The sequence below is a fragment of the Heptranchias perlo genome, chromosome 2 (assembly GCF_035084215.1).
Source record: "Heptranchias perlo isolate sHepPer1 chromosome 2, sHepPer1.hap1, whole genome shotgun sequence".
Taxonomy (NCBI): Eukaryota; Metazoa; Chordata; class Chondrichthyes; order Hexanchiformes; family Hexanchidae; genus Heptranchias; species Heptranchias perlo.
The window spans coordinates 148,817,343-148,841,653 of record NC_090326.1 but is presented as its reverse complement, the minus strand read 5'-3'; the positions used below and the strand labels follow the sequence as shown (position 1 = coordinate 148,841,653).

At 41.3% G+C, this 24,311-nt stretch overlaps 1 protein-coding gene across 1 annotated transcript in view; it reads right to left on the bottom strand.

Moving 5' to 3' along the window:
- lmbr1 (limb development membrane protein 1) overlaps positions 1 to 24,311 on the bottom strand; it is a 189,594-nt gene that overhangs the window by 130,416 nt on the left and 34,867 nt on the right. The window contains exons 3-5 of the mRNA XM_068008238.1: positions 16,348 to 16,387; positions 12,851 to 12,990; positions 4,988 to 5,091 (exon numbers count right to left, since the gene is read on the bottom strand). Of these exons, the coding sequence (XP_067864339.1) occupies positions 4,988 to 5,091; positions 12,851 to 12,990; positions 16,348 to 16,387 (284 nt within the window). The remainder of the gene's footprint in view (positions 1 to 4,987; positions 5,092 to 12,850; positions 12,991 to 16,347; positions 16,388 to 24,311) is intronic.

Genomic DNA, 24,311 nt, shown 5'->3' with positions numbered 1-24,311 from the left:
TACATGGTAGAACACTGGAATTGAAGTGGAATAAAATAATCATGTTTTAATTTTTAAAGTCCAATTTGAAAAACAAACACCTTAAGTGCCCACATGCAAGACTTTGGAAATATCAATGGAGAGGCCTTTCATTTGTACGTTAACTGTCATCACAGGGTGCACTCAGTAGCAACTGCAACAATAATACACATTTAATAAAATTGACTCAAATGACTGCCTGGAGATAATCAAAGAAATTGGGCTTGGGTACTACAGGAAAGTTGCAGATTTTCCCATAACCTAATGCATATCCCAGTAATGCTAGTTCAGGATTATCTTCACAATGGCACAGAGTTCCACAAGTAGAAGCAGGTGAGTGCAAAGCTTTTGCAGCATCTACGTTTTGGATTGATACTGATGTTGAGTTGCAGTTATGTTCCTGGGGCAAACGTAGATGTTTGGTTGAATCAAATCAATTTTGGGGTGCTGTTCCTTTTATAATCTTGTGCAAGACTGACAACCCAGCCATTTTTCCTGGATGTTGAAAAATATGTATTCCAAGATAGAGTAGGATATCCTCATCCAGAATGCTTGTCTGGGTGATTTTGAGCCTGCACTGCATACACAAGCAAGGTTTAGGTTTTCTTTGCAACCAACGAACAAGGTTAAACTAATACCTTCACTGGACAGATGAAGATTCGAAGCTAAAACCACAAGAAGTAGGGCTGTTTTCACAATCAACTAATCTTTCCACCCAGCTTACCATTCACTCAGTTACCCAAGAATGGATCAGATGTCAAGGAACTGAATATTTACAACTTATATATAGGTAAGTGGGTAACATCATACATATTTACAGAATTAATCAAAAATCCATAAAAGTTAAAGTAACAATTACAAACTGTTTAGGCATAACACAGTCTGGAACATGTAATTTACTTGCAGAGGAACGATGCTATTGCCCTTGAATGGGTACAGAGTCAAGCAATAAAGAATTCTAGATATCATAAATTGAAATTCCATGCATCTCAATCAAATAAAGGCTCATGTTAAAGTCACAATGACTTGAAATCATATTGACTAACACCAATGTCTGTCCTTAAACAAGATGAAATCTGATCTATTGACAACTTAATTTTTGAAATTACTCAATACATCTCACCATAAAATTATTTAAATAGAGGAAATTTAAAATCAATGCACTTAAATTTAAACAGGATCTTCTTTTCCTGAAACAGTATTTTGTTTTTTCCATCAACTTTTCAATATGGTCAGTATCATCTTGCTTCACTAGCCAAATGAACAGCAAAAATATGCCTGTGCTATTAACACAAAGCAGTGCTTCCGTAATCAGTCTTCACCAACAATTTATGGATCATCAATGGGGAGAAAACAAGTTATTTAAAAAAATGAAAGAATGCAATGAAACAAACTGACAAAGCAGACTTCTACTTCCTACCAATTTCTGAAGTCTCTTTAATATGGGTCTGATACAAATTAACTTCAATGAGCACTACAAAAAAAGTCATCTGGTCGTAAAATACAGTACATGGTCAGTTTTATGTAAGTTTGCCAAAAGGGATGCAAACCAGGACAATCTCAAACTGCGACACAGGATTGAAGTGTATTAAAAATCTTTTTTTCTCATCCATTGTGCTGTCTTTTTGCTCAGGTTTATAGACATTTTGAGCACCAATATTGGCCTCTTCACTTCCATCTGGTGGATCTAATTAATTAGGCAAGGAAATCACTGCAATTTTCATACTGCTCTCGTTATTAATAGACTTTTTTTTTTAAAAGCGTTTCACTTAGACTCAAAATCACAGCTGCTACATTTGGGTTCAGTGTTTTGTAATGTCTGGATAATTGGGATAATGGGTTAGGATGCTGATGTCATCTGACTGTTGATGAACATGTGGATAATATCACCCTCAGATTATGTTCACAGATTTATGCAAGCAAAACGTCACAACACAGACACTTGTTTCTGTATGTGGCTAGGCTTCATATTCCTTGCTTCTAATTATGCAGATACCTGCTGCTCTTAATGCTTTTAGAAATTGGAACTTTACTCAACAGATAGTTTACTGTATAGCTCAATTTAGCAGGCAAAGCCAAGTATAAACGTAAACATTTAGATTTTGCCAATCAATTCAGCCATGATCGATATTAAAAGGTGCCCCACTTTCATTTCATATCTTAGCTCTCGTATCAACTAGTCAAAAGAAAAGAGTTATATGAACAGTAAAATTTAACTTTTTGAAATTTCAGATGCATTCATGAATGTGGAGAAGTGTTTTGTCCGTATACAGGACAGCTCAACACCTCAGTTCATTTTAAAAGCCGTCTGTTGAAATACGACCTGATGTCTGGTTTATATAACCATAACTTTTGCATGGTCACAGCCAAGACAGACAAGGAGAATCCAGGTCACACAAGTTCCAGATGACATTTTAAATTCTAAGCTCAAGTCGCGCTCAGCTTGTACAACAGTAATTATGATCCCAATATAAGCTCCAACTGTGCGACCAGAGGAAGAAAAAAGCAGATCTGAACTGGCCAGATCCATGTTATAAGGTTACAAACAGTATAAGCAGAGTTAAACACTTTTTTCCTGATTTTGCAAGCAACAAATTCATAGTTTTTTTTTAAAAAAAGCACGCAAACACTTGACCGATACTGGAAGTCATAGGCGTTAGGTCCAGTAAGCGATCATTGTATTTAATAACCCAAATTATAATGTTTCAGCTCTTGCTAGTTTTTTTTTTAAATCTCATTATCTTCTCTTTTAGAGCACCAAAGCAAGGAAGTTGCACTAAACCTTTATAAATCACTAGTTAGACCTCAGCTGGAGTATTGTGTCTAATTCTGTGCACCACACTTTAGGAAGGATGTGAAGACCTGAGAGAGGGTGCAGAGGAGATTTACCAGAAATATAGCAGGGATGAGGGACTTCAGTATGTGGAGAGACTACAGAAACTGGGATTGTTCTTTTAAAGAGCCAGCAAAGTCACGAGGGGCCCAATGGCCTCCTTCTGTGCTGTATTAATTTATGATTCTTTTCTATTCAAACACATGCAGGAGTTCAGTTTTGGATTTTTCTGTACCATATTTTCCTGCATCTTTTTAAACATTCAATCTTCTTTTTTGGGGGGGGGGGGGGGGTGGGAAGAGAGACCGTGGGGGAAGAAAGGAAAGAGCAGGGTATACATCTTTGAAGAGCTTTTCCCCCTTTACGTTTTGCTCACCATACTGTGCAAAGACAACAGACCAACCACAAACCTCCAGACGTTCCCAATTGCCTGCGGGGAGGTGTGTTAAGAATAATCCAGGATAATTTGCTTTTTGATATGTTACAAATTTGGATCTGCCATAGATATCTTCTTGGGTTCAGTAGCATCAGTTGCTCTCTCTGAGCAGCTTACTTTTACGGTCGTTGTTTCACCACTGTCTATCCACTTGTACAATAGCATAATCCTGGGTTGTAACAATAGCATTCTCTTGTGATCTGGACCAGGTACTCATTTCCTTTGCATACATATTACTTCAATCTCTGAAGGCAGATTGAGTTAACACTAGGTGAGGCAAGGCTTGGTGCAAATAGTGATGCATTTTTTATTCCACAGTAATGTGAACAGAATAAATGATCATATTCCCTAAGTTCAATCGATACAATTTATCTCTGCTTAATGATACAAAATAAAGAACACGCCGTGCTTTCCCACTTCAGTGGGACTTCTTACTTGACCAAAGGGCTCCTACTGTCTGGCACTCCTGATTTATTTGCCTCAGCAAGGCCCTTACAGCTTTCCTTCTAACAAACTAGTCTGCCCTCGCAGCCAGAAAGCCTCACATAAGCCTACTTCCTTTTCTTTTTATAAATCCCAACTCCAGTGTCATCTTTAAGTCAAAACTAAGTACTGATCCCCTCAGATCCACACCAGCCTAAATTTAGTAATGATCCCTGCTGAGGTCAAATGAATAGGGCTATGAATATGAACAATCACTGGATTGTCAAGTTATTTCTCACGGTCTCAAGTAGAAAACCTTGCCAGCCCTGTTATTTTATGAATTTAACTTCAGTGGCTCAAGACATTGATACTTCAGCATACCATGCTACCAAATCATCCTTATGTTCTTGTTTCTTCTCTGTTTCACTCCCTTTTTAATTATATAGCTTTAATATATTTTTAATCTGTGGTCATCAAGGTGAGGCATATTAACAAAGTGCTAGCACCCAGTATCAACATCATGCACTTATGGTCACAGTCAGATGCAAAGTCAAACCCCCTCTACGTTGTCTCAATAACGTGCCTCAGCAATATCCTCAGAAGATAAGTCATTATTATATCACTGACATCATCCCCAGCTCACACTGGCAGATTGGAGATCTCATAAGGGTACCAGGAGACAGAGGCAATTAAGCGAAATTAGAATAGACACTGTTACGCCTGAACACTCACCAACTAGGCCACAATCAAACAGGGATGATGCTGAAGAGAGAGAAATTTCAATAGTCAAAATAGAAAATCTATTTGTTGGCTTTTGGGAGCTGAAACAAAAAGTAATTCAACAGTCTGCAAGCAACATATATATTTATCCCTGCATTTCCAATAGTTTATTACTGTCAGAGTTTTGATGCCTCTATGGCCTGTGACATCTCTTGCCTATCCCAGACTAGGTCCTCAGGTGTACTAAAAAGGTGTTCCCTTAAGAAATAGTTTCTTGTTATTAACTTCAAGTTACAGATTTGAGTGAAAAGTTAAAAATGCAGGCAAGTTCAAAGGAGTCCTCTCTGGTCAACAGTGAAAACAAAAGTCTTCTCAACATCGAACGGAACCCATATTTGAGCAACTCATGTCAAGGAGGTGGCACTTTTGTTGAAGATCGAGCCTTACTGTCGTACCACTAGTTTCAAATCATGTGCATACAAGGCAAGCGTATCTTTATTCCATTAAGTTCTCTTACACAGTTACTGTAACTAAAAATTAATCACAAATAGACATACCTTCTTTGATCCAGCAAATCCTTCAGATTCCAGGAAAAAATAGGCAAAAGGCATCAGCACAAACAGGGAAAGGTTGGAGAACAGGGATACAAGATTCCACAGTCCTAGAGTAAACAAGACCAAAAATATTTTGCATAAATACCAGAATATGTAATAGCTGAATAACGTGCTTATACGGTGAAATGTTCTTACATCAATTACATCTGTTGCATTCTACACAATGAATTGACCACCTTCCTCTTCAGGACGAGAAGCGTGTACAAAAACACACACACACACACACACACACACACACACACACACCACCCCCCACACACAATAAAAGTGGCAACGGAACTAGAGTCAAATTTAGAAGTTATAAAATTGTGCACCAGTTCACAAGTTTACTTCTTCAATTCTTAAAGAAATAAATGCTTTGTTTTTGACAAGAATATTTTAATATGGTGCCAAAGATGGATATTTCAAGAAATTGGGAGTTTTGTTACATTATCAAGTGTTAAGACCTGTAGGGTGTGATGGGAAGCCAGCAGACTAGATTTATACATCTGCTGGCATATTATACCCTCCCCAATGACAAAGGATCTGTTTGAGGGAAATTAATGGAAGGTTTAGCTGACAGTATATTGAAGTTTAGAAAACGTAATTCAAGTTTATATGAACTCATTTGTTAAGAGTGTTTTTCAAGCTGGGTCAATTTCTGTAATAGCCAATTCAGGAAGGCTGGCTGAAAGACCATTGTGTTAGCTGAAAGGACGAGTTGAGCTGCAGCAGATACTAAAACTGATATGATATGAACTTTTCAATTTAAAAAAAAATGTAAGTTCATAAATTTTTGGATACACAAGCCTTTGTTCTGCAGATTGCATCCTCCACACACTGCTGGAGTGAACCGGCACTGTGCCACAAGGATGCTCCCCTAACAGACAGACATACATTGTTGAGAGTATTGATGGGAGCACTGACTCTCTCAAAAGAGTAAAAGTTAAATTTCAAATAAAATCACAGACAGTTCAAAGAACAATCCCAGTCCAATGTTAAGCTTAAGTAGTGTGTGATTATCTCTTGGAGGAGTCTCGATCTTCAGTGTGCTAGGAAAAAACAATTGATGCTCCAGGGCAAGGGACCAGTCACATGGAAGAAGCTTCCAATATTGCAACATCATGGTATCCAAACCAAACCTCTTAGAGGAGGTTGTCTCTGCGCTTGTTCCCAGATCCTTGTGGCACAGTGCCGGTTCACTCCAGCAGTGTGTGGAGGATGCAATCTGCAGAACAAAGGCTTATGTATCCAAAAATTTATGAACTTACATTTTTTTTTAATTGAAAAGTTCATATCATATCAGTTTTAGTATCTGCTGCAGCTCAACTCGTCCTTTCAGCTAACACAATGGTCTTTCAGCCAGCCTTCCTGAATTGGCTATTACAGAAATTGACCCAGCTTGAAAAACACTCTTAACAAATGAGTTCATATAAACTTGAATTACGTTTTCTAAACTTCAATATACTGTCAGCTAAACCTTCCATTAATTTCCCTCAAACAGATTATGACTAAAGAAAACTTCATGGAGAAATATCATGCTGGTGTCATTTGGCTGTAGAGCAGTCTGTGCAATGTTACTTGTACAGTCTTATACTGTTTTTAATGAAACACAGAACTGATAGAGGATTATGCAAAATGTGGTGCTTAATTAACAGCTGATGCAGGTATCATGGACATCATGTAAATGTAGTGTTGACTGCTGATGTGCTTTCTTTGGGACAAAGTTTGAGAAAAATAAAGATAACCTTCTCAAAAACATTGTACGATGTTTCTTTGCACCAAAGAATAATAGGTTAGGTAAATAGTGATTGCACTTATGTCTACAATTAATAGACCCAAAAATGCACACAGCAAGGCTGTGTTGCTTATTTTACACACAGTTCTGATACCAGCTTTCATGGGGGTGTGAAGGGGGAAGAAATGCTTAATTTGTAATTAGTCACTGTGACATCCAAGATTCCCAACAATGTTAGAAACATCAACAGAGCCGTTAAAGAAGTGAGATAAATGTGAGTTGTTCAACAGAAAAACATCCCAATGTAATAACAGAGGCATAATCAATCAAAAATGGATGCTGAGCCAAAGAAGAAGATATTAGGAGGAGTGACTAAAAAGCTTGATCAGAGGTGGGTTTTAAGGAGGGAAGAGGAAGGTGGAGACGGGGAGGGGATTCCAAAGAATGGGGCTTAGACAACTTTAGACACAGCTGCCAATGGTGGGTGAGGGGAGGGGGACACACATGAGGACAGAGTTGGAGGAACGAAGAGTTCTGGGAGGATTGTAGGGCTGAAGGGGGATAGAGATAAGGTGGGGAAATGCCATGAAGGGTTGTAAACACGCGGATGGAGACATTGGGCACTGGGAGCCAATGTAGGTCAGCAAGGACAGGAGTGATGGATGAGCAGGACTTGGTACGGCATAGGATATAGGCAGCAATTTTGCACAAGCTGAAGCTGAAGCATGAAGAACGGGCGGACAATCAGCAAAGTATTGGAATGTTCGAGCTTCAAGGCAACAAGTGCATGGATGAAAGTTTCAGCAGATCGGCTGAGGCAGAGGTGAAGCCGGGCGATGCTATGGAGCTGCAGTAGGCGGTCTTTGCGATGGAGAAGATATAGGGTAGGAAGCTCAGCCCAGGATAGAGTAGCTCGCAGAGGTTTCAAGCAGCATGGTTTAACTTGAGACACTGGCCAACGAGGGGGATGGAATTGGTAGCGAGGATACGGAACTCGTGGCGGGGGCCAAAGGTGATGACTTCAGTCTCCCCAATGTTTAAGTGGAGGAAACTGCTGCTTGTCCAAGTAAATGTTAGAGAACAATCTGACAAAGAAGCAATGGAAGGGTCAAGAGATGTGGTGGAAAGACAGAGCTGGGTCTCATCAGTATACACGTGGAAGCTGACCCCATATCTTCGGATGATGTCACCAAGGAGCAGCATGTAGATGAGCAAGAAAATGGAGCCAATGATGGATCCTTGGGTGACTCCACAGATAACCATGTTGGTGGGAAGAGAAACCATTGCTGAAGATGCTCCGGCTACATTTGGACAGAGTGGAAACAAACAAGGGCAGATCCACTTAGCTGGACCACGGAAGAGAGGCACTGGAGGAGGACAGTGTGGTCAACCATGTCAAAGGGTGCAGAGAGGTCGAGGAGCAAAAATGGACTGTGATCAGAGTAGATGTCTTTGCAACTTAGATTAGGGCCGTTTCAGTGCTGCGACAGGAACAGAAACCTGACTGAAGCATTTCAAACATGGAGTTGCTGGAAAGAGGGGCACTCATTTGAGTGGGGAATCATATATTTAAGGAACTAAGAGGAAAGGGAGGCTAGAAAATGAGGCATTAGTTTGCAAAGACAGAAGGGGCAAAGGTGGGTTTTTTGAGGAACGCGTGTAATTATAGCAGTTTTTAAAGCAAGGGTCAGTACCTGAGGAAAGGGAACCATTTACAATATCAGCTAGCTTGGGAGCCAGAAAGCTAAGTTGGGTGGTCAGTAGTTTGGTGGGAATGGGGGTCAAGAAAGACAAAAACTGTGCCCTGCAAATAAATACTATCTTTAACTTCACTAAAGCATTCACCACAAACTTCACCTGCCATCTATAAATATTCTCAATAAATTTCTACCTAGTCCAGAAAAAGCCTAAACTTTCCTTTACCAAACATCCTAAGTTACACTAGGCAACATTTTAAAGAATTACGGCACTGAAATTCCAGGACTCGAGGGCATTGCAGCATAGCAATTTTAGCAGGCAGGCTGGAATTTGGGGTGGGACACATTTCCGCCAGGTCTCTGCCCTTTTTCCTATAGCTGGAAATTTCGCCAGAAGTGGAGTTGAGCACTTCTTGAGCCCACACTCCCTCAGTCTCATCAGAAATCCCACCAGTTCCACCTCCAGTTCCAGTTCCCCCAACGCAAAATGCACTTGCATGCCAGGATCAGATCCTGACAAAAGCGGGGCCCAAAAAAAGAGGCAACTTTGAAATTTTTCATGATTTCAAATAATCCTTGGCCGGAACGGACGCTTCTTTAAGGTAACAGAAAACAGCACTTCAGAAATTCCTGACCCTCCACAATGAGATGGCCCAGCAACACCAGAAACTGCACCCTCATATGTAAATGACCCTGATTCTAGGATTTAGGATGGGGTCACAGCCACAGCAGACTGGTAGCCAGATGTCCCATTCCACTGCATTGACAGCAGCAGAACAGGGCCCAAAGAATTTCAGACCCTGTATATTTAGGAAGATTCTTAACTGAATTTTACAACTTGTATCACATTTGTATCTCAAACATTGGAGATTACTGTCTGAGCAAAACTGCACTTAGAAAATTGTGGCAGACAACAAGAGGACAATGAATTTTAGTATTGTTGTGCACTACCGCCACCTGCTGGTTTTTTGGTGCAAAGCAGGATATTCAATAAAATCACTGTTTATACAGTATTCCACCATTCACATTATTTCTCCAAATATTACACTTGAATATTCAAGCTAAATCAGGTTCCAGCTCTCATTTGAAAGAGCAATCCAATTAGTCTCACTCCCCTGCTCTTTCCTCATAGCCCTGTAAATTTTTTCCCTTCAAGTATTTATCTAATTCCCTTTTGAAAGTTACTATTGAATCCGCTTCCACCACCCTTCCAGGAAGTGCATTCCAGATCACTACAATTCCTGCATAAAAAAATGTTTCCTCATGTCACCTCTGGCTCTTTTGCCAATCACCTTAAATCTGTGTCCTCTGGTTACCGACCCTTCTGCCACTGGAAACAGTTTCTCCTTATTTATTCTGTCAAAACTGTTCATGATTTTGAACACCGCTCTCAAATCTCCTCTTAACCTTCTTTGCTGCAAGGAGGACAATCCCAGCTTCTCCACATAACTGAAGACCCCCAGCCCTGGTTCCTGTCTGCAGCCTGCAAGGGTCCGACATGAATGAGTTTGGGCAGTCTAAACATGAGTGGACTTTAACCCACAGCAATAAATCGCTCTTAATTCAGCACTGCATTCGGAAGATCATGCAGAAAGGCATTTAATTTAAAAACCAAAAAATATAACACTGGCACAAATCTGTTGCTGCTCTGAGGTTGGGTTAGAGGCATATTGTTGGCATGGAGTAGATGGAGTTTAACTATGCAGCCAACTGTGCTATACCTAACCTAGGATCATGTGTTGCTGACCCTGGTACTTCAAATGCCAAGTTCCATTCCTCAGCAATATTATCTTAACTTTGATGAGAAAGCGAGAGAGAGAGAAAGTGAGAGAGCGCGAGAGAGAGACACACACAAAATACATAAGAAAAAAATGCCTGGATTGCAATAAAGTTGCATTTATATTGTGCCTTTAACACAGATTACCACTCTAATTCACTTTGCAAATGGACGCCAAGACAAAGTGGGAGAGATTAGGGAGGGTGTCCAAAGGCTTAGAGAGATGAGTTTTAAGGAGGTGACAAAGGTATGAATGAGGGTCCCTCAAAAAAGAAAGAGAGGGAGATGGAGAGACAGAGAAGTTTAGAGTCAGAGAAATGAGAGAGTGGAACCCATGCGGCTAATAGCAAATTCATCAAAAGGGGAGGGGGGGGGTGTGGCGTGAAGAAGGGAATATACAAGAGGCTTGAGTCAGAGGAACAGAGGTTCAAAAAGGGGCTGCTGCAGGTTATGGAGAGCGAAAGAGGAGGCCAGAGAGAGATTTCTAGGCAAGGACAAGAATTTTAAATTTGAGGCATTGGGCAACAGGGAACCTAGGAAGGTTGGCGAGGACAGGACTTGGTGCAGAATAGTATACGGGCAGTAGCGTTTTGAATGAGCTGGAGTTTATGGAGGATGTACGCTAAGCAGCCAGCAAGGAAAGCATTGGAGTAAATTGCGTCGAGGTAACAAAGGCACGAATAAAGGTATTTAGTGGCAGATGGAATGAAGTCGAGGCAGGAAATTTTAGAGAGATGGAAATAGGTGGTCTTGCTGATAGAGAGGACATGGAATCATGAACTCAACCCAACTTCAAGTAAGGTGGTGAGGTTGACAACAGTCTGGTTCAGCCTGAGACAGTGACCAAGGAGGGGGATGTAGTCAGTGGCAAGAGCACAGAGTTTGTGGTAGGACGTGAAGATGATTGCTTCAGTCCTCCCAATATTTAGCTGGAGGAAGCTGAGATGAATCCAAGACTGAATGTCAGACAAGCAGTCTGACAGTGCAGAGGAAGTGGATGGGTCAAGAGAGGTGACTTTTTAATACATGTTTCATGAAAAGTTAAAGGAAAACGACGAGTTTCAACAGAAAAAAAAAAATTTTTCTCCCCTAAATCTTGCCCAGCTGAATCACCAGATGAACAAACCACCAGAGGTCAGGATTTCAAGGCTTTTTAAAAAGCTTCATGAATTCTTGGTTACACCACAAGGTGGAGTTCTACACAAATGGTTGTTTCCTACAGCAATCTACGTTGTTAAATTAGGTTTGCTCAAATACTTATTTCAACTTAGAAAACTGTTTTAGCTATTGTAGAGTCGTTCATGGACTAGCCATTCAATTTTACCAATGAGAGAAGAATATGGAGGTAAAAAAGGAAATTCTAACTGCATAAGCAGTTTTGACAAAGGGAGGCTGGTTTATTCCTGCAAATTCCCATCCCAATGACAACAATTCCTTGCATGCACTGCAAGTTAGAGCCCAAAACAAACTATTCACATCCTAGAGATGGTGCTAAATTCATTTGCTGTGAAGCTTTCGAGTTGTCCAGTGTACATGAAAGGCACTATATAAAGGCACTATATAAATGCAGAGGTTTTGAATGGCTACTTCACATCAGTCATCAGTATTGAAGATGATGCTGGATTACTATTAATACAACAGAGGATTGATGCTAAAATGTCAAAGTGATACGGCTATAGTCCTAGCTAGAATAAATGATCTTAAAACGGATATGGCATTCAACAGAGGGTGCTCAAAGAAGTGGCGGCTGTGCTCTGCAAACCACATGCCCACATATTTAACAGCTCGCTGGGGTCTGGGTTTGTTTCCACGAACTGGAGAGGTGTCCATGTGGTGCCAATATTTAAAAATGGAATTAAGTCAGAACCAGGAAATACCAAGCTAGTCACTAGAAGGGATCATCAGAGCTGCACTGTATGACCACCCTGGCAGAGAAGGGTTATTGAGGAATCTCAACACGGCCCCTGGAAAAAGTCTTGTTCACCAACCTAGTTGAATTGAATGCAGATTTGCAGCAAACATTCAAAAAGGCAAACAGGAGAGTTCCTGAGAGCAGTCAACGTAACTGAATATAGAAGGTAGGTGGGTATATGGGAACATGTCTCCCAGTCAACATGGCCTCCTGGAATTAGTTTGATCACCTTCAAGGGTTAGAGAGGAATTTCCCAGAGATTTTTCCTACTTTGGCCCACTTTTTTTTCCTGATCTTTTGCCTCCTCTAGGAAATTGCGTGGCTGCACGGATGGGGGTGATGATGATAATGCCAGTATAGACCAGATGGACTAGCTGGTCTTTACCTTTCCTTTTTTGTCTGTTGCAAAGTTCTTTTCTTCCTAAATAAAAAGCATGTGGCAGCATCACAATGATAGACCAGCCAGAATAATGAATATTAAAATTATTAAATCAATATAAAAGGACATTCACTATTGTGAGCACGCATCCCATCAAAACCATATATGGAACAGAATTTAATTTTTAAACTGGTCCACTAACCAAGATATAAACTTACACAGATGTATATATTTGCGTTATGGAGGATGGACTTGAGATGAGATTGTCATTGCCATAATTTTGATTTTTCAGATATTACGAGAAACAAAACAAAATATACTAACCATGAATTAATGAACCATTCAACCACTGTATGTAGTAATTTTGTGGGAAAGAAAGCAGGATCTCATTGCTGATGATTGAAAATGGCAACAGCAGGACTGCACCAGCTGAAACAGCCAGAGTAAATGTGCATAGGTACAACCTGGAAAAAAGTGCCAAAAATATCAAAAAGGAACAATTACAACTTTTCAGCTAACAACAAACAAAAAAAGATCAAACCACACAACAACCCCAACAAAATTGGTGGCAACATACACAACACAATTGTCAATGTTTTCAATCCCCAGCCAATGTAAAAGTATTAGGTTCATCTTTACAGCCAACACTCTAAATTGGCATTGAAAGCAAGGTGAAGTGTATTAAAACTTGCATAGAAACTAGTTTGTTTTTTTTTTTAAAGCAATTTAATTAGCAAGATCGTACAGTGGAAAAATGCAGTTTTGTATCGACAATTCCAGACATAACTTGTGGCCATTTACCTGGAAGGCACCAAATACAGTCAAGATAGTTTGATTATTTTTCATGCCCTCATATTTTGCTCCACACCATAATATAATCATGAAATTGCTCCGAAAGAAATACTTAAGGAAAAGGACTGGTCATTGTAAAGATAATATAGTTTTCAGGCAGACTTAACAGTCATATGCGGGTATATTTTCCTCCATTTGCTGATATGTGAAAAACTTGTATTACATTTTTCACTCACATTATCACCTGCGATTAAAGAGAGCTACAGGAACTTAAAACATATCTGGCAAGAGAGTCATGAGCATCCTTACAACTGTTAACATCCAATTAAAATGTTCAAGTCTCCAATCGGTAGATTTCTGTGGGCGATGAACATTACAGTTGATGCTAAAATCTGACCAGTACCTTGAACAGGCATCAGCCTTAGCTCAGTGGTAGCATTCTTGCCTCTGAATCAGAACGTTGTGGGTTCAAGCCCCATTCCAGAAACTTGAGCACATAATGTAGGCTGTCACATCAGCGCAGTACTGAGAAGGTGCTACAATGTGGAAGGTGCTTTGTCTTTCAGATGAGATGTTAAACCTAGACCCATTTGCCCTGTCAGGTGGGCATAAAAGATTCCACAGTGCTATTCAAAGAAGAACAGGGGAGTTCTCCCAGCATCCTGGCCAATTTATCCCTCAACCAACATCTAAAAACAGATCATTTATTTCACTGCTGTTCGTGGGATAATAAGAAATAGGAGCAGGAGTAGGCCAATCGGCCCCTCGAGCCTGCTCCGCATTCAATAAGATCATGGCTGATCTGATCCGAACCTCAAATCTAACTTCATGTCCAATTTCCTGCCCGCTCCCCGTAACCCCTAATTCCCTTTACTTCTAGGAAACTGTCTATTTCTGTTTTAAATTTATTTAATGATGTAGCTTCCACAGCTTCCTGGGGCAGCAAATTCCACAGACCTACTACCCTCTGAGTGAAGAAGTTTCTCCTCATCTCAGTTTTGAAAGAGCAGCCCCTTATTCTAAGATTATGCCCCCTAGTTCTAGTTTCACCCATCCTTGGGAACATCCTTACCGCATCCACCCGATCAAGACCCTTCACAATCTTATATGTTTCAATAAGATCGCCTCTCATTCTTCTGAACTCCAATGAGTAGAGTCCCAATCTACTCAACCTCTCCTCATATGTCCCCCCCTCATCCCCGGGATTAACCGAGTGAACCTTCTTTGTACTGCCTCGAGAGCAAGTATGTCTTTTCTTAAGTATGGACACCAAAACTGTATACAGTATTCCAGGTGCGGTCTCACCAATACCTTATATAACTGCAGCAATACCTCCCTGTTTTTATATTCTATCCCCCTTGCAATAAAAGCCAACATTCCGTTGGCCTTCTTGATCACCTGCTGCACCTGCAAACTAACTTTTTGATTTTCTTGCACTAGGACCCCCAGATCCCTTTGTACTGCAGTACTTTCCAGTTTCTCGCCATTAAGATAATAACTTGCTCTCCGATTTTTCCTGCCAAAGTGCATAACCACACATTTTCCAATATTGTATTGCATCTGCCAAATCTCCGCCCACTCACCCAGCCTGTCTATATCCCCTTGTAGGTTTTTTTATGTCCTCCTCACTCTCTACTTTCCCTCCCATCTTTGTATCATCTGCAAACTTTGATATGTTACACTCGGTCCCCTCCTCCAAATCGTTAATATAGATTGTAAAGAGTTCGGGACCCAGCACCGACCCCTGCGGAACACCACTGGCTACAGGTTGCCAGTCCGAGAATGAACCATTTATCCCAACTCTCTGCTTCCTGTTAGATAACCAATCCTCCACCCATGCCAGAATATTACCCCCAATCCAGTGATTCTTTATCTTGAGCAATAATCTTTTATGTGGCACCTTGTCGAATGCCTTCTGGAAGTCCAAATACACTACGTCCACTGGTTCCCCTTTATCCACCCTGTACGTTATGTCCTCAAAGAACTCAAGCAAATTTGTCAGACATGACTTCCCCTTTGTAAAGCCATGCTGACTTTGTCCTATTAAATTATGTTTATCCAAATGTTCTGCTACTGTCTCCTTAATAATAGACTCCAAAATTTTACCCACCACAGATGTTAAGCTAACTGGTCTATAATTTCCAGCCTTCTGCCTACTACCCTTTTTAAATAAGGGTGTTACATTGGCAGTTTTCCAATCTGCCGGGACCTTTGCCGAGTCCAGAGAATTTTGGAAAATTATTACCAAAGCATCCACAATCCCTACTGCCACTTCCCTCTTGTTGTGCATAAATTGGCTGCCACATTTCCTACATTACAACAGCGACTACACTTCAAAAGTACTTCATTGGCTGTAAAGTGCTATGGGACGTCCTGAGGTCATGAAAGGCGCTATATAAATGCAAGTTCTTTCTTCGTCTCGTATCAAGGGAAGGATTGGGGGCTTGGCGGATAAAGACAAACCCATCAATGGTGATGCAAAGGGAGGTGTGGATGCACAAGAGGCCAGAGTTGGAGGAATGGAGTTCGGGAGTGGAGGGATTTTAGGACTGAAGGAGGTTACAGAAATTGGGATGCCGAGTTTGCCTGTGTGCATTTTTATGCTTTACCCATTATGGTAAATAATAAAGCTTTCAAAAGCGTGTGGGTGCACACTTATCATCACCAGCACATAACCCTTTCATAGATCTGGCTGAAGCCGAAGCTCATCCTCAACAAACTAATCTTCCTCTCACCCTCCTCTGCTCTAGCAGCCGCTCTGTGGTCTGCTGCAGGATCATTTGAAGATTTATTTGGGCTAAGTGGGCTGCATTGCATTTACTGCTGTTGTCCCTGTCAAGATGATTTGATTTGTAACTTTGTTCAACAGAAGTGAAATAAAGGGCAGAGCTGTCTGCTGGATCACAGAGTATCACTGAATGTAGTTGTGGTTGATTAAATACACTTGAGCCCCACCCTCCCAGCTAAAGTAACATGGCAGCAAAGGGGAGATCTGGAGAAAAAGATAAATATTTTGTTTAAATACATACGAAATTCTGTTAACTATGGCATCTTCATCCTCATGCTCATCTGTAAAACAAAAAGAAAAACTCACCAACAGATTTATACTGCACTACAGAAGTAGTTACAAAAAGCAAAATACTGCAGATGCTTGAAATTTGAAATAAATACAGAAAATGCTGGAAACACTCAGCAGGTCAGGCAGCAACTTGAGAGAGGATGGTAGGGTTAACATTTCAGGTTGAGGACCTTTGGTCAGAACCGGAATAGTTGCGTGTTGATCACAAATGCATTCTTTTGTTAGAATAGTCAAGTGAAATCATTCCTATTAGAGGCTGGGTTGAAACAGATCAATTTACTTACTTACAACCTTTACAGTCAGTAGAGAGGGGAGACTTTCATTTCGTCATTCCGGACTGGATTCAAATCAGAGACCCAGAAATAGAAGGACAATGTTGGAACTCAGTTTGCTGATTTTTTTTTAAACTTACATATATAAAATGGTAGTTTACAACATTATATGCTACAGCAGCTCTCAATGTCGTGTACCAACTCCTTACAGTCACAATCTTACTTGAAAGCCCTGCAGAAGAAGTCCTAACTGAAGCTAACAGTAAAGTTATAACTTTTTTTTAAAACTCGTTCATGGGATGTGGGCGTCGCTGGCGAGGCCGGCATTTATTGCCCATCTCCAATTGCCCTTGAGAAGGTGGTGCTGAGCCACCTTCTTGAACCGCTGCAGTCCGTGTGGTGACGGTTCTCCCACAGTGCTGTTGGGAAGGGAGTTCCAGGATTTTGACCCAGCGATGATGAAGGAACGGCGATATATTTCCAAGTCAGGATGGTGTGACTTGGAGGGCAAGGTGCAGGTGGTGTTGTTCCCATGTGCCTGCTGCCCTTGTCCTTGTCCTTCTAGGTGGTAGAGGTCGCGGGTTTGGGAGGTGATGTCGAAGAAGCCTTGGCAAGTTGCAGCAGTGCATCCTGTGGATGGTACACACTGCAGCCACTGTGTGCCGGTGGTGAAGGGAGTGAATGTTTAGGGTGTGGATGGGGTGCCAATCAATCGGGCTGCTTTGTCCTGGATGGTGTCGAGCTTCTTCAGTGTTGTTGGAGCTGCACTCATCCAAGCAAGTGGAAAGTATTCCATCACACTCCTGACTTGTGCCTTGTAGATGGTGGAAAGGCTTTGGGGAGTCAGGTGGTGAGTCACTTGCCACAGAATACCAGCCTCTGACCTGCTCTTGTAGCCACAGTATTTATATGGCTGGTCCAGTTAAGTTTCTGGTCAATGGTGACACCCAGGATGTTGATGGTGGGGGATTCGGTGATGGTAATGCCATTGAACGTCAAGGGGAGGTGGTTAGATTCTCTCTTGTTGGAGATGGTCATTGCCTGGCACGAATGTTACTTGCCACTTATCAGCCCAATCCTGGATGTTGTCCAGGTCTTGCTGCATGCGGGCTCGGACTGCTTCATTATCTGAGGGGTTGCGAATGGAACTGAACACTGTGCAATCATCAGCGAACATCCCCATTTCTGACCTTACGATGGAGGGAAGGTCAATGATGAAGCAGCTGAAAATGGTTGGGCCTAGGACACTGCCCTGAGGAACTCCTGCAGCAATGCCCTGGGGCTAAGATGATTGGCCTCCAACAACCACTACCATCTTCCTTTGTGCAAGGTACGACTCCAGCCACTGGAGAGTTTTCCCCCGATTCCCATTGACTTCAATTTTACTCAGGCTCCTTGGTGCCACACTCGGTCAAATGTTGCCTTGTTATCAAGGGCAGTCACTCTCACCTCACCTCTGGAATTCAGCTCTTTTGTCCATGTTTGGACCAAGGCTGTGATGAGGTCTGGAGCCAGATGGTCCTGGCAGAACCCAAACTGAGCATCAATGAACAGGTCATTAGTGAGTAAGTGCCGCTTGATAGCACTGTCGACGGCACCTTCCATCACTTTGCTGATGATTGAGAGTCGGCTGATGGGACGGTAATTGGCCGGATTGGATTTATCCCGCTTTTTGTTGTCAGGACATACCTGGGCAATATTCCACATTGTTGGATAGATGCCAGTGTTGTAGCTGTACTGGAACAGTTTGGCTAGAGGTGCGGAAGCATGAAGCGTGAAGAGTTCACCACCACAAATAAAAAAAGCCCAGTGATTTAAGGAGCTGGTGAGAATTTGTTGCATTGATACTATATACATTTGATGCCTATACTTTTCCTTTAATGGACTGCAGTGAAGAACAACACATGAAAAAACACTGTTTCCACCTGTTGAAGTAGATTTGATTGAAATGGGCATCATAGTATTTAAATTAAATGAGCACGAACATAGTTCACTACATAAATTTAAACCAAATCATATTTAATTATATTAGAAAAACAAAAACATCCCTAAAACAAATTTAGCTATTCCTTCCGAGAATGAATAAAATGGAAGAGTGAAGTTGCCTAAAGGAATTGTACTGAACCAGGCTTCTAACACATTCATCAGTTCGCAATCTTATGGTGCAACTCATTATAAGTCCTTGGAGAACCAATAAGGAACATTACTAAATTAAGAGGAGAAGAAACTGGGCACACAGTTATGTAGACAATTTTTAATCTTCACAATCACCTTCAGGCTGATTAACATTTTCTAAAAGGACTGCTAAAATGTCACTTGTTGTATTGTAAATGCAAGGTAAAACTAATTGCAAAATATGCAAATGTCAAAGTCTTTCAGTATTATTCTGCTATTCCTGGGTGAAAATTTGCTCAACAAATGTAATTTAGGGTTACATTCATAGATCATTTAACATTGACTGTATTGATCTTGGTTAAGTGCATTCAATTCTAAAATAATTAAGTAAGCAAAATTGAGTACATGAAGTTGGTCACTGAAAAAGAGAGAGAAGTTCATCTCAATCTTTACATAATTTACAAAAAACCTTTTGTAAGGCATCGGGCCTGGCTCAGTGGTAGCACACTCTGCTCGGAATTAGAAGGTTGTGTGTTCAAGGCCTACTCCAGAGACTTGAAAACATAATATAGGCTGGCATGAGGGAGTGCTGTACTGTCAGAGGAGTCATCTCTCAGATGAGAAGTTAAACCAAAGCCCTGTTTGCCCTCACGGGTAGATGTAAAATATCCCATGTCGTGACTTGGGATATTTTAAAATATCACAGTGTCCTTGCCAACATTTATCCATTAACCAACATCACAAAAGCAGATTATCTGTTCATTTATCTCACTGCTGTTTGTGGATCTTTGCTGCGTACAAATTGGGTCCTGCATTTCCCTCCATTACAACAGCGATTGCGCTTCAAAAAGTCCTCAATTGGCTGTGAAGCACTTTAAGAACATAAGAGATAGGAGCAGGAGTAGGCCATACGACCCCTCGAGCCTGCTCCGCCATTCAATCGGATCATGGCTGATCTTCAACCTCAACTCCACTTTCCTGCCCGATCCCCATATCCCTTGATTCCCCGAGAGTCCAAAAATCTATCCGTCTCAGCCTTGAATATATTCAATGACTCAGCATCTACAGCCCTCTGGGGTAGAGAATTCCAAAGATTCACAACCCTCTGAGTGAAGAAATTCCTTCTCATCACAGTCCTCTTATCCTGCGACTATGCCCCCTAGTTCTCGACTCTCTCGCCATGGGAAACAATCTCTCGGCATCTACCCTGTCAAGCCCCCTCAATCTTATATGTTTCAATGAGATCACCTCTCATTCTTCTAAACTCCAGAGAGAATAGGCCCATTCTACTCAACCTCTCTCCATAGGACAACCCTCTGATCCCAGGAATCAATCTAGTGAACCTTCGTTACACCGCCTCCAAGGCAAGTATATTCTTCCTTAGATAAGGAGATAAGCTTTGGGACATCTTGATGTTGTGGAAGGCTCTATATAAATGCAGGTTCTTTCTTTCAACACATTGCCAATTTCAACACGAGTACATTTAGCTGTAGCAGCTCCAAGCAACAGTACTGTGTACAATTAGCATGTGGATCATTTTTTAAAAAAATAACTTCCCAATACAAGAGGTGAAAAGATGAAAGCTATTTCCATGACTCAAGTGCTGTCAATTAATTCTACATACCAGCCTCAAATTTGCTTGTTGCAAGTTCATCTGAGAATAAAAAGACTTTTCCAACCTATTTTTACATAAATTCTCATTTATTCAAGTGATCGACTTTCATCCCCAGATGTTAGGAGTTTACACTGTTTTTGTCCCATCACATGGCACATGACCTAGTTGGTGCTAAATTTAAATGTTTCTATCATTGCAAAGCATTGCAACGTTAAACAGATAGCACCAACATGAGGGGGAACGGTAATCAATCGATTCTGGAAAAATTAGATGCCACTATGATGTGCAGATCAATTTGATATTGCTTTTATTTAAGTGGAACTGTGACCCATCTTGCCACACATTGATGAAAAGAACTCAAAACTTTACTTGGGTCTTACTGTCTTTGAACACAATCTCATTCAATAACTTAATTTCTGAAAGTGAGTAGCTCCGCAGCAGCACCCACAGCCAGAAAGTGAATACTCTACCCGACTTGTGGACAATTTAATGCACAAAAAATTAAGTCATTTTACACTTCGACACAAAAATAAATTAAATTCACTGGCTAAACTACTATTTCTGCAATCGCAGCAGAACATTAAACGAGGCATTCTGCTACACAGGTGGTTAATGCAGTGCAATTTCCTCATAATGGAGTAAAATGTGGTAGCAAACTGATTTACTCAACAGAAATTAAGTTTACAATGTGGCGTTTATTAGTACATATATGCAGTGCAGATCCTATATTAGTGCATGCACATCAATTACATTTTATTTTAAAATACTAGTGGATGTCCTGTGGCAATGCTAAAGATTAGTTGGAAGATAGACTGTTTCACACTATGTAACGTACACTACGTCAGGGCCACTGTTTCACAGTGACTGAATAAATCAAACAGCATTTTTATTAAAGAATAGCTAATTTAGTTGTAACTCAAATTCTTGGGTTTGGGAGGGGGAAGACCGAGTTTATGGTATGTGATAGCACTGGGAAAGAGATACTATACGAACACACAAAAATGACCAGCTCATCCATCTCGCCTGTTCATACAGTTATGATTAAACTGAACATCATGATTCCCCAATGCCCTCCACCAACAACAGCCACATAATACTATGGTCTGAAAGCAGTGGGAGATGGATGTCACGATATAGCAGCACGGAAGGGGGTGGAGGAGAAGAGAAGCCCAGAGGCATGCTAAGAATGGGGAATAAGTCCTGGGATATGGGTAGGTGGAGGTCTAGTTGTTCCTGAGTGTGGCAGTAGAAGTATGTACTTGGGCTGTGATGGCACTAGGACAGCAGTGGCAATGTGTGGGAGTATTGGGAGGGGTGGTTGCTTGATGTGGGAGTACTTGGAGGGATATTGCAGGGTGCACTGCTTAAACCCAGCAGTGGCCTGGGGCAACTTGTATTATATAAAATAAATAGTGATGAACATGAAGGGTTTAGCAGCATTGGGAAGAAGGGCCTGTGGTGTCTAACAGCAGTTATGAGAATTGCTCAGCTTTGATAGTTTTGGGGGTTTATTCAGGGTATGGCAGTACACTGGAAGGTTTCGCAGAATGGGGGTGGGAGGCAGGGGCTGGTTCACTAGATGATTCCTGGAATCTGGCAGTAGTGGGGGAAAACAGAAATTGCCAGCAGTGTGGAGGAGGGGAAACCCCTAGAACATAGCAGCACCGAGGAGGATGCAAGGGTCTGAAGGATAGGGGATGGCCAATGGCTCAGCCACACAAGGTGGAGATCTGAGAGTCTGGACAGATTGGAGCGTGGATGGTCTGGGAGCATGGGGACAGAGGGTCCCAATGTGCAACAACACTTCAGAGTCATCGGTTGCACTCATGGGAGGTGTGGGGGGTTTCGTGAATGGGTTTGTTCACACTGGGAGAAGGCTTCTGAAATTGCCTGCAAAGTTTGGAATTTCTGGAAGAATTGAGGCAGGCACAGGGGTATGAAGCATTGGGGGTGGGGCAAGCCCAGGCACAGCAAAATGTAACGCAGTCCGCCTGCATCATATTCTCAGCCATTAGCTTGGAGCCTGGCCTGAAACTCATTTTAGTCACAAAAATGCACTCCTGAGGAGAAAACTGCTGAGTGGAGGGTGGGGAGAAGAGAAGAGTTATTTGCATATTTCCAACTTCTTCTGCTTTTACTTCAGATTTTCAGCTTTTGCAATTTCTCCCTCTCTCTCACTCACACAAACAGAATTGACAATAGGTTGGAGCAATTTCAACCCAGTTCCTCATAAGTGCAGGTGTACATCCGGGCACCAAATTGGCAGTATTAGAGCAACCAAGGATGGCTGGAATGGGCAACAGAAAAATTCCTATTGCCCAATAAGAGGGTTTTTTTTTTGGACTAAAGTAGATTGCTCAAGCAGGGAAGAGAGAGTATTTCTCCGCATCTAGTCACGTCTCATGCTGCTAACATTCAGGAATAAAAGTGCGCATTCCCTAGAATAGCTATAAATGAGCATAACTCACCCAAAAATAAAAATCAAACATTAAAAAAAACCACGTGGATTACAGAATCAGTCTTCTGACCTAGACACTCCTATTTCCATGTATGTGGTGTCCAGATCAAGCAGCATGGCAAATATGAAAGCAAGCTTTTGGCAGTCGCCGTACTGGGTGGATTAAAAGGTAAGCACTTATTCAATCCACTCAAACCAAAAACAACATCTGCAAAAGGGCAGAAGAATACCATTCTGCTCACAGTTTATATGGACATAACAACCAGTTCTCTGACAAAGTCAAAAGGTCAACAAGTCTTACATGGAACCACTTCTTTTGATTCACAAATAGAGGTGCCCAAAGTACATACCAAATGCCCTGCTAGCTATCCAGCAAACCCTCGTACAATAATTGAGTTAAACACCTGAACCCCCGGGACACATTCACTCTCGTGCTTGTATTTCTTCCTTTTCTCAGGGCATAGCTGTTCATCAGATCGTATGCACATTTAAATTATCACAAAAGCTCCTCAGCTTCTAGGTTTCAATAAAATTGTCCAGTTCAGATAACCAGTTAATATTAGTCTTCTATTTCACATTAGTATTCTTGTATGATGCAGTGTTAATTTCCTTTAACCTTGTTACTTATTGTACGTGTTTTGGGGTACTGGTCCTGGATTGGTAATGAGTTACTTTGTACAGGCTCTCGGGGCAAATGATGATGAATGTTTGCTGTCACTGGTTCTGAATTGAGGATTGAATCAGGTATTGTTCTTTTGTTCTTGTCCGACATCCAGTTCTGGATGAGCAGAAATTTCCTCCAATTAAACATTTGGGAAGACCAAAACCATTAGTGTCTCTCTATAATGAAGTCTTTCATCCCTGGTACCATTCTAGTAAATCTCTTCTACATCCCCTCTAAGGCCTTGACATCCTTCCTAAAGTATGGTGCCCAGAATTTAACAATACTCCAGCTGAGGCCGAACCAGTGTTTTATAAAGGTTTGGCATAACTTCCTTGCTTTTGTACTCTCAGCCTTTATTTATAAAGCCCAGGATCCCAAATGCTTTTTTAACCGCCTTCTCAACTTGTCCTGCCACCTTCAAAGATTTGTGTACATACACCTCCAGATCGCTCTGTTCCTGCACCCCCTTTAAAATTGTACCATTTAGTTTATATTGCCTCTCCTCATTCTTCCCAACAAAATGTATCACTTCACATTTCTCTGCGTTAAATTTCATCTACTGCGTGTCTGCCCATTTCACCAGTCTGTCTATGCCCTCCTGAAGTTTATTATCCTCCACATTGTTTACTATATTTACGAGTTTCATGTCATCTGCAAATTTTGCAATTATACTCTCTATACCCAAGTCCAGGTCATTCATATAGATCAAAAAGAGCAGTGGTCCTAATACCAACCCCTGGGAAAACATCACTGTATATTTCCCTCAGTTTGAAAAACAACTGTTGACCAC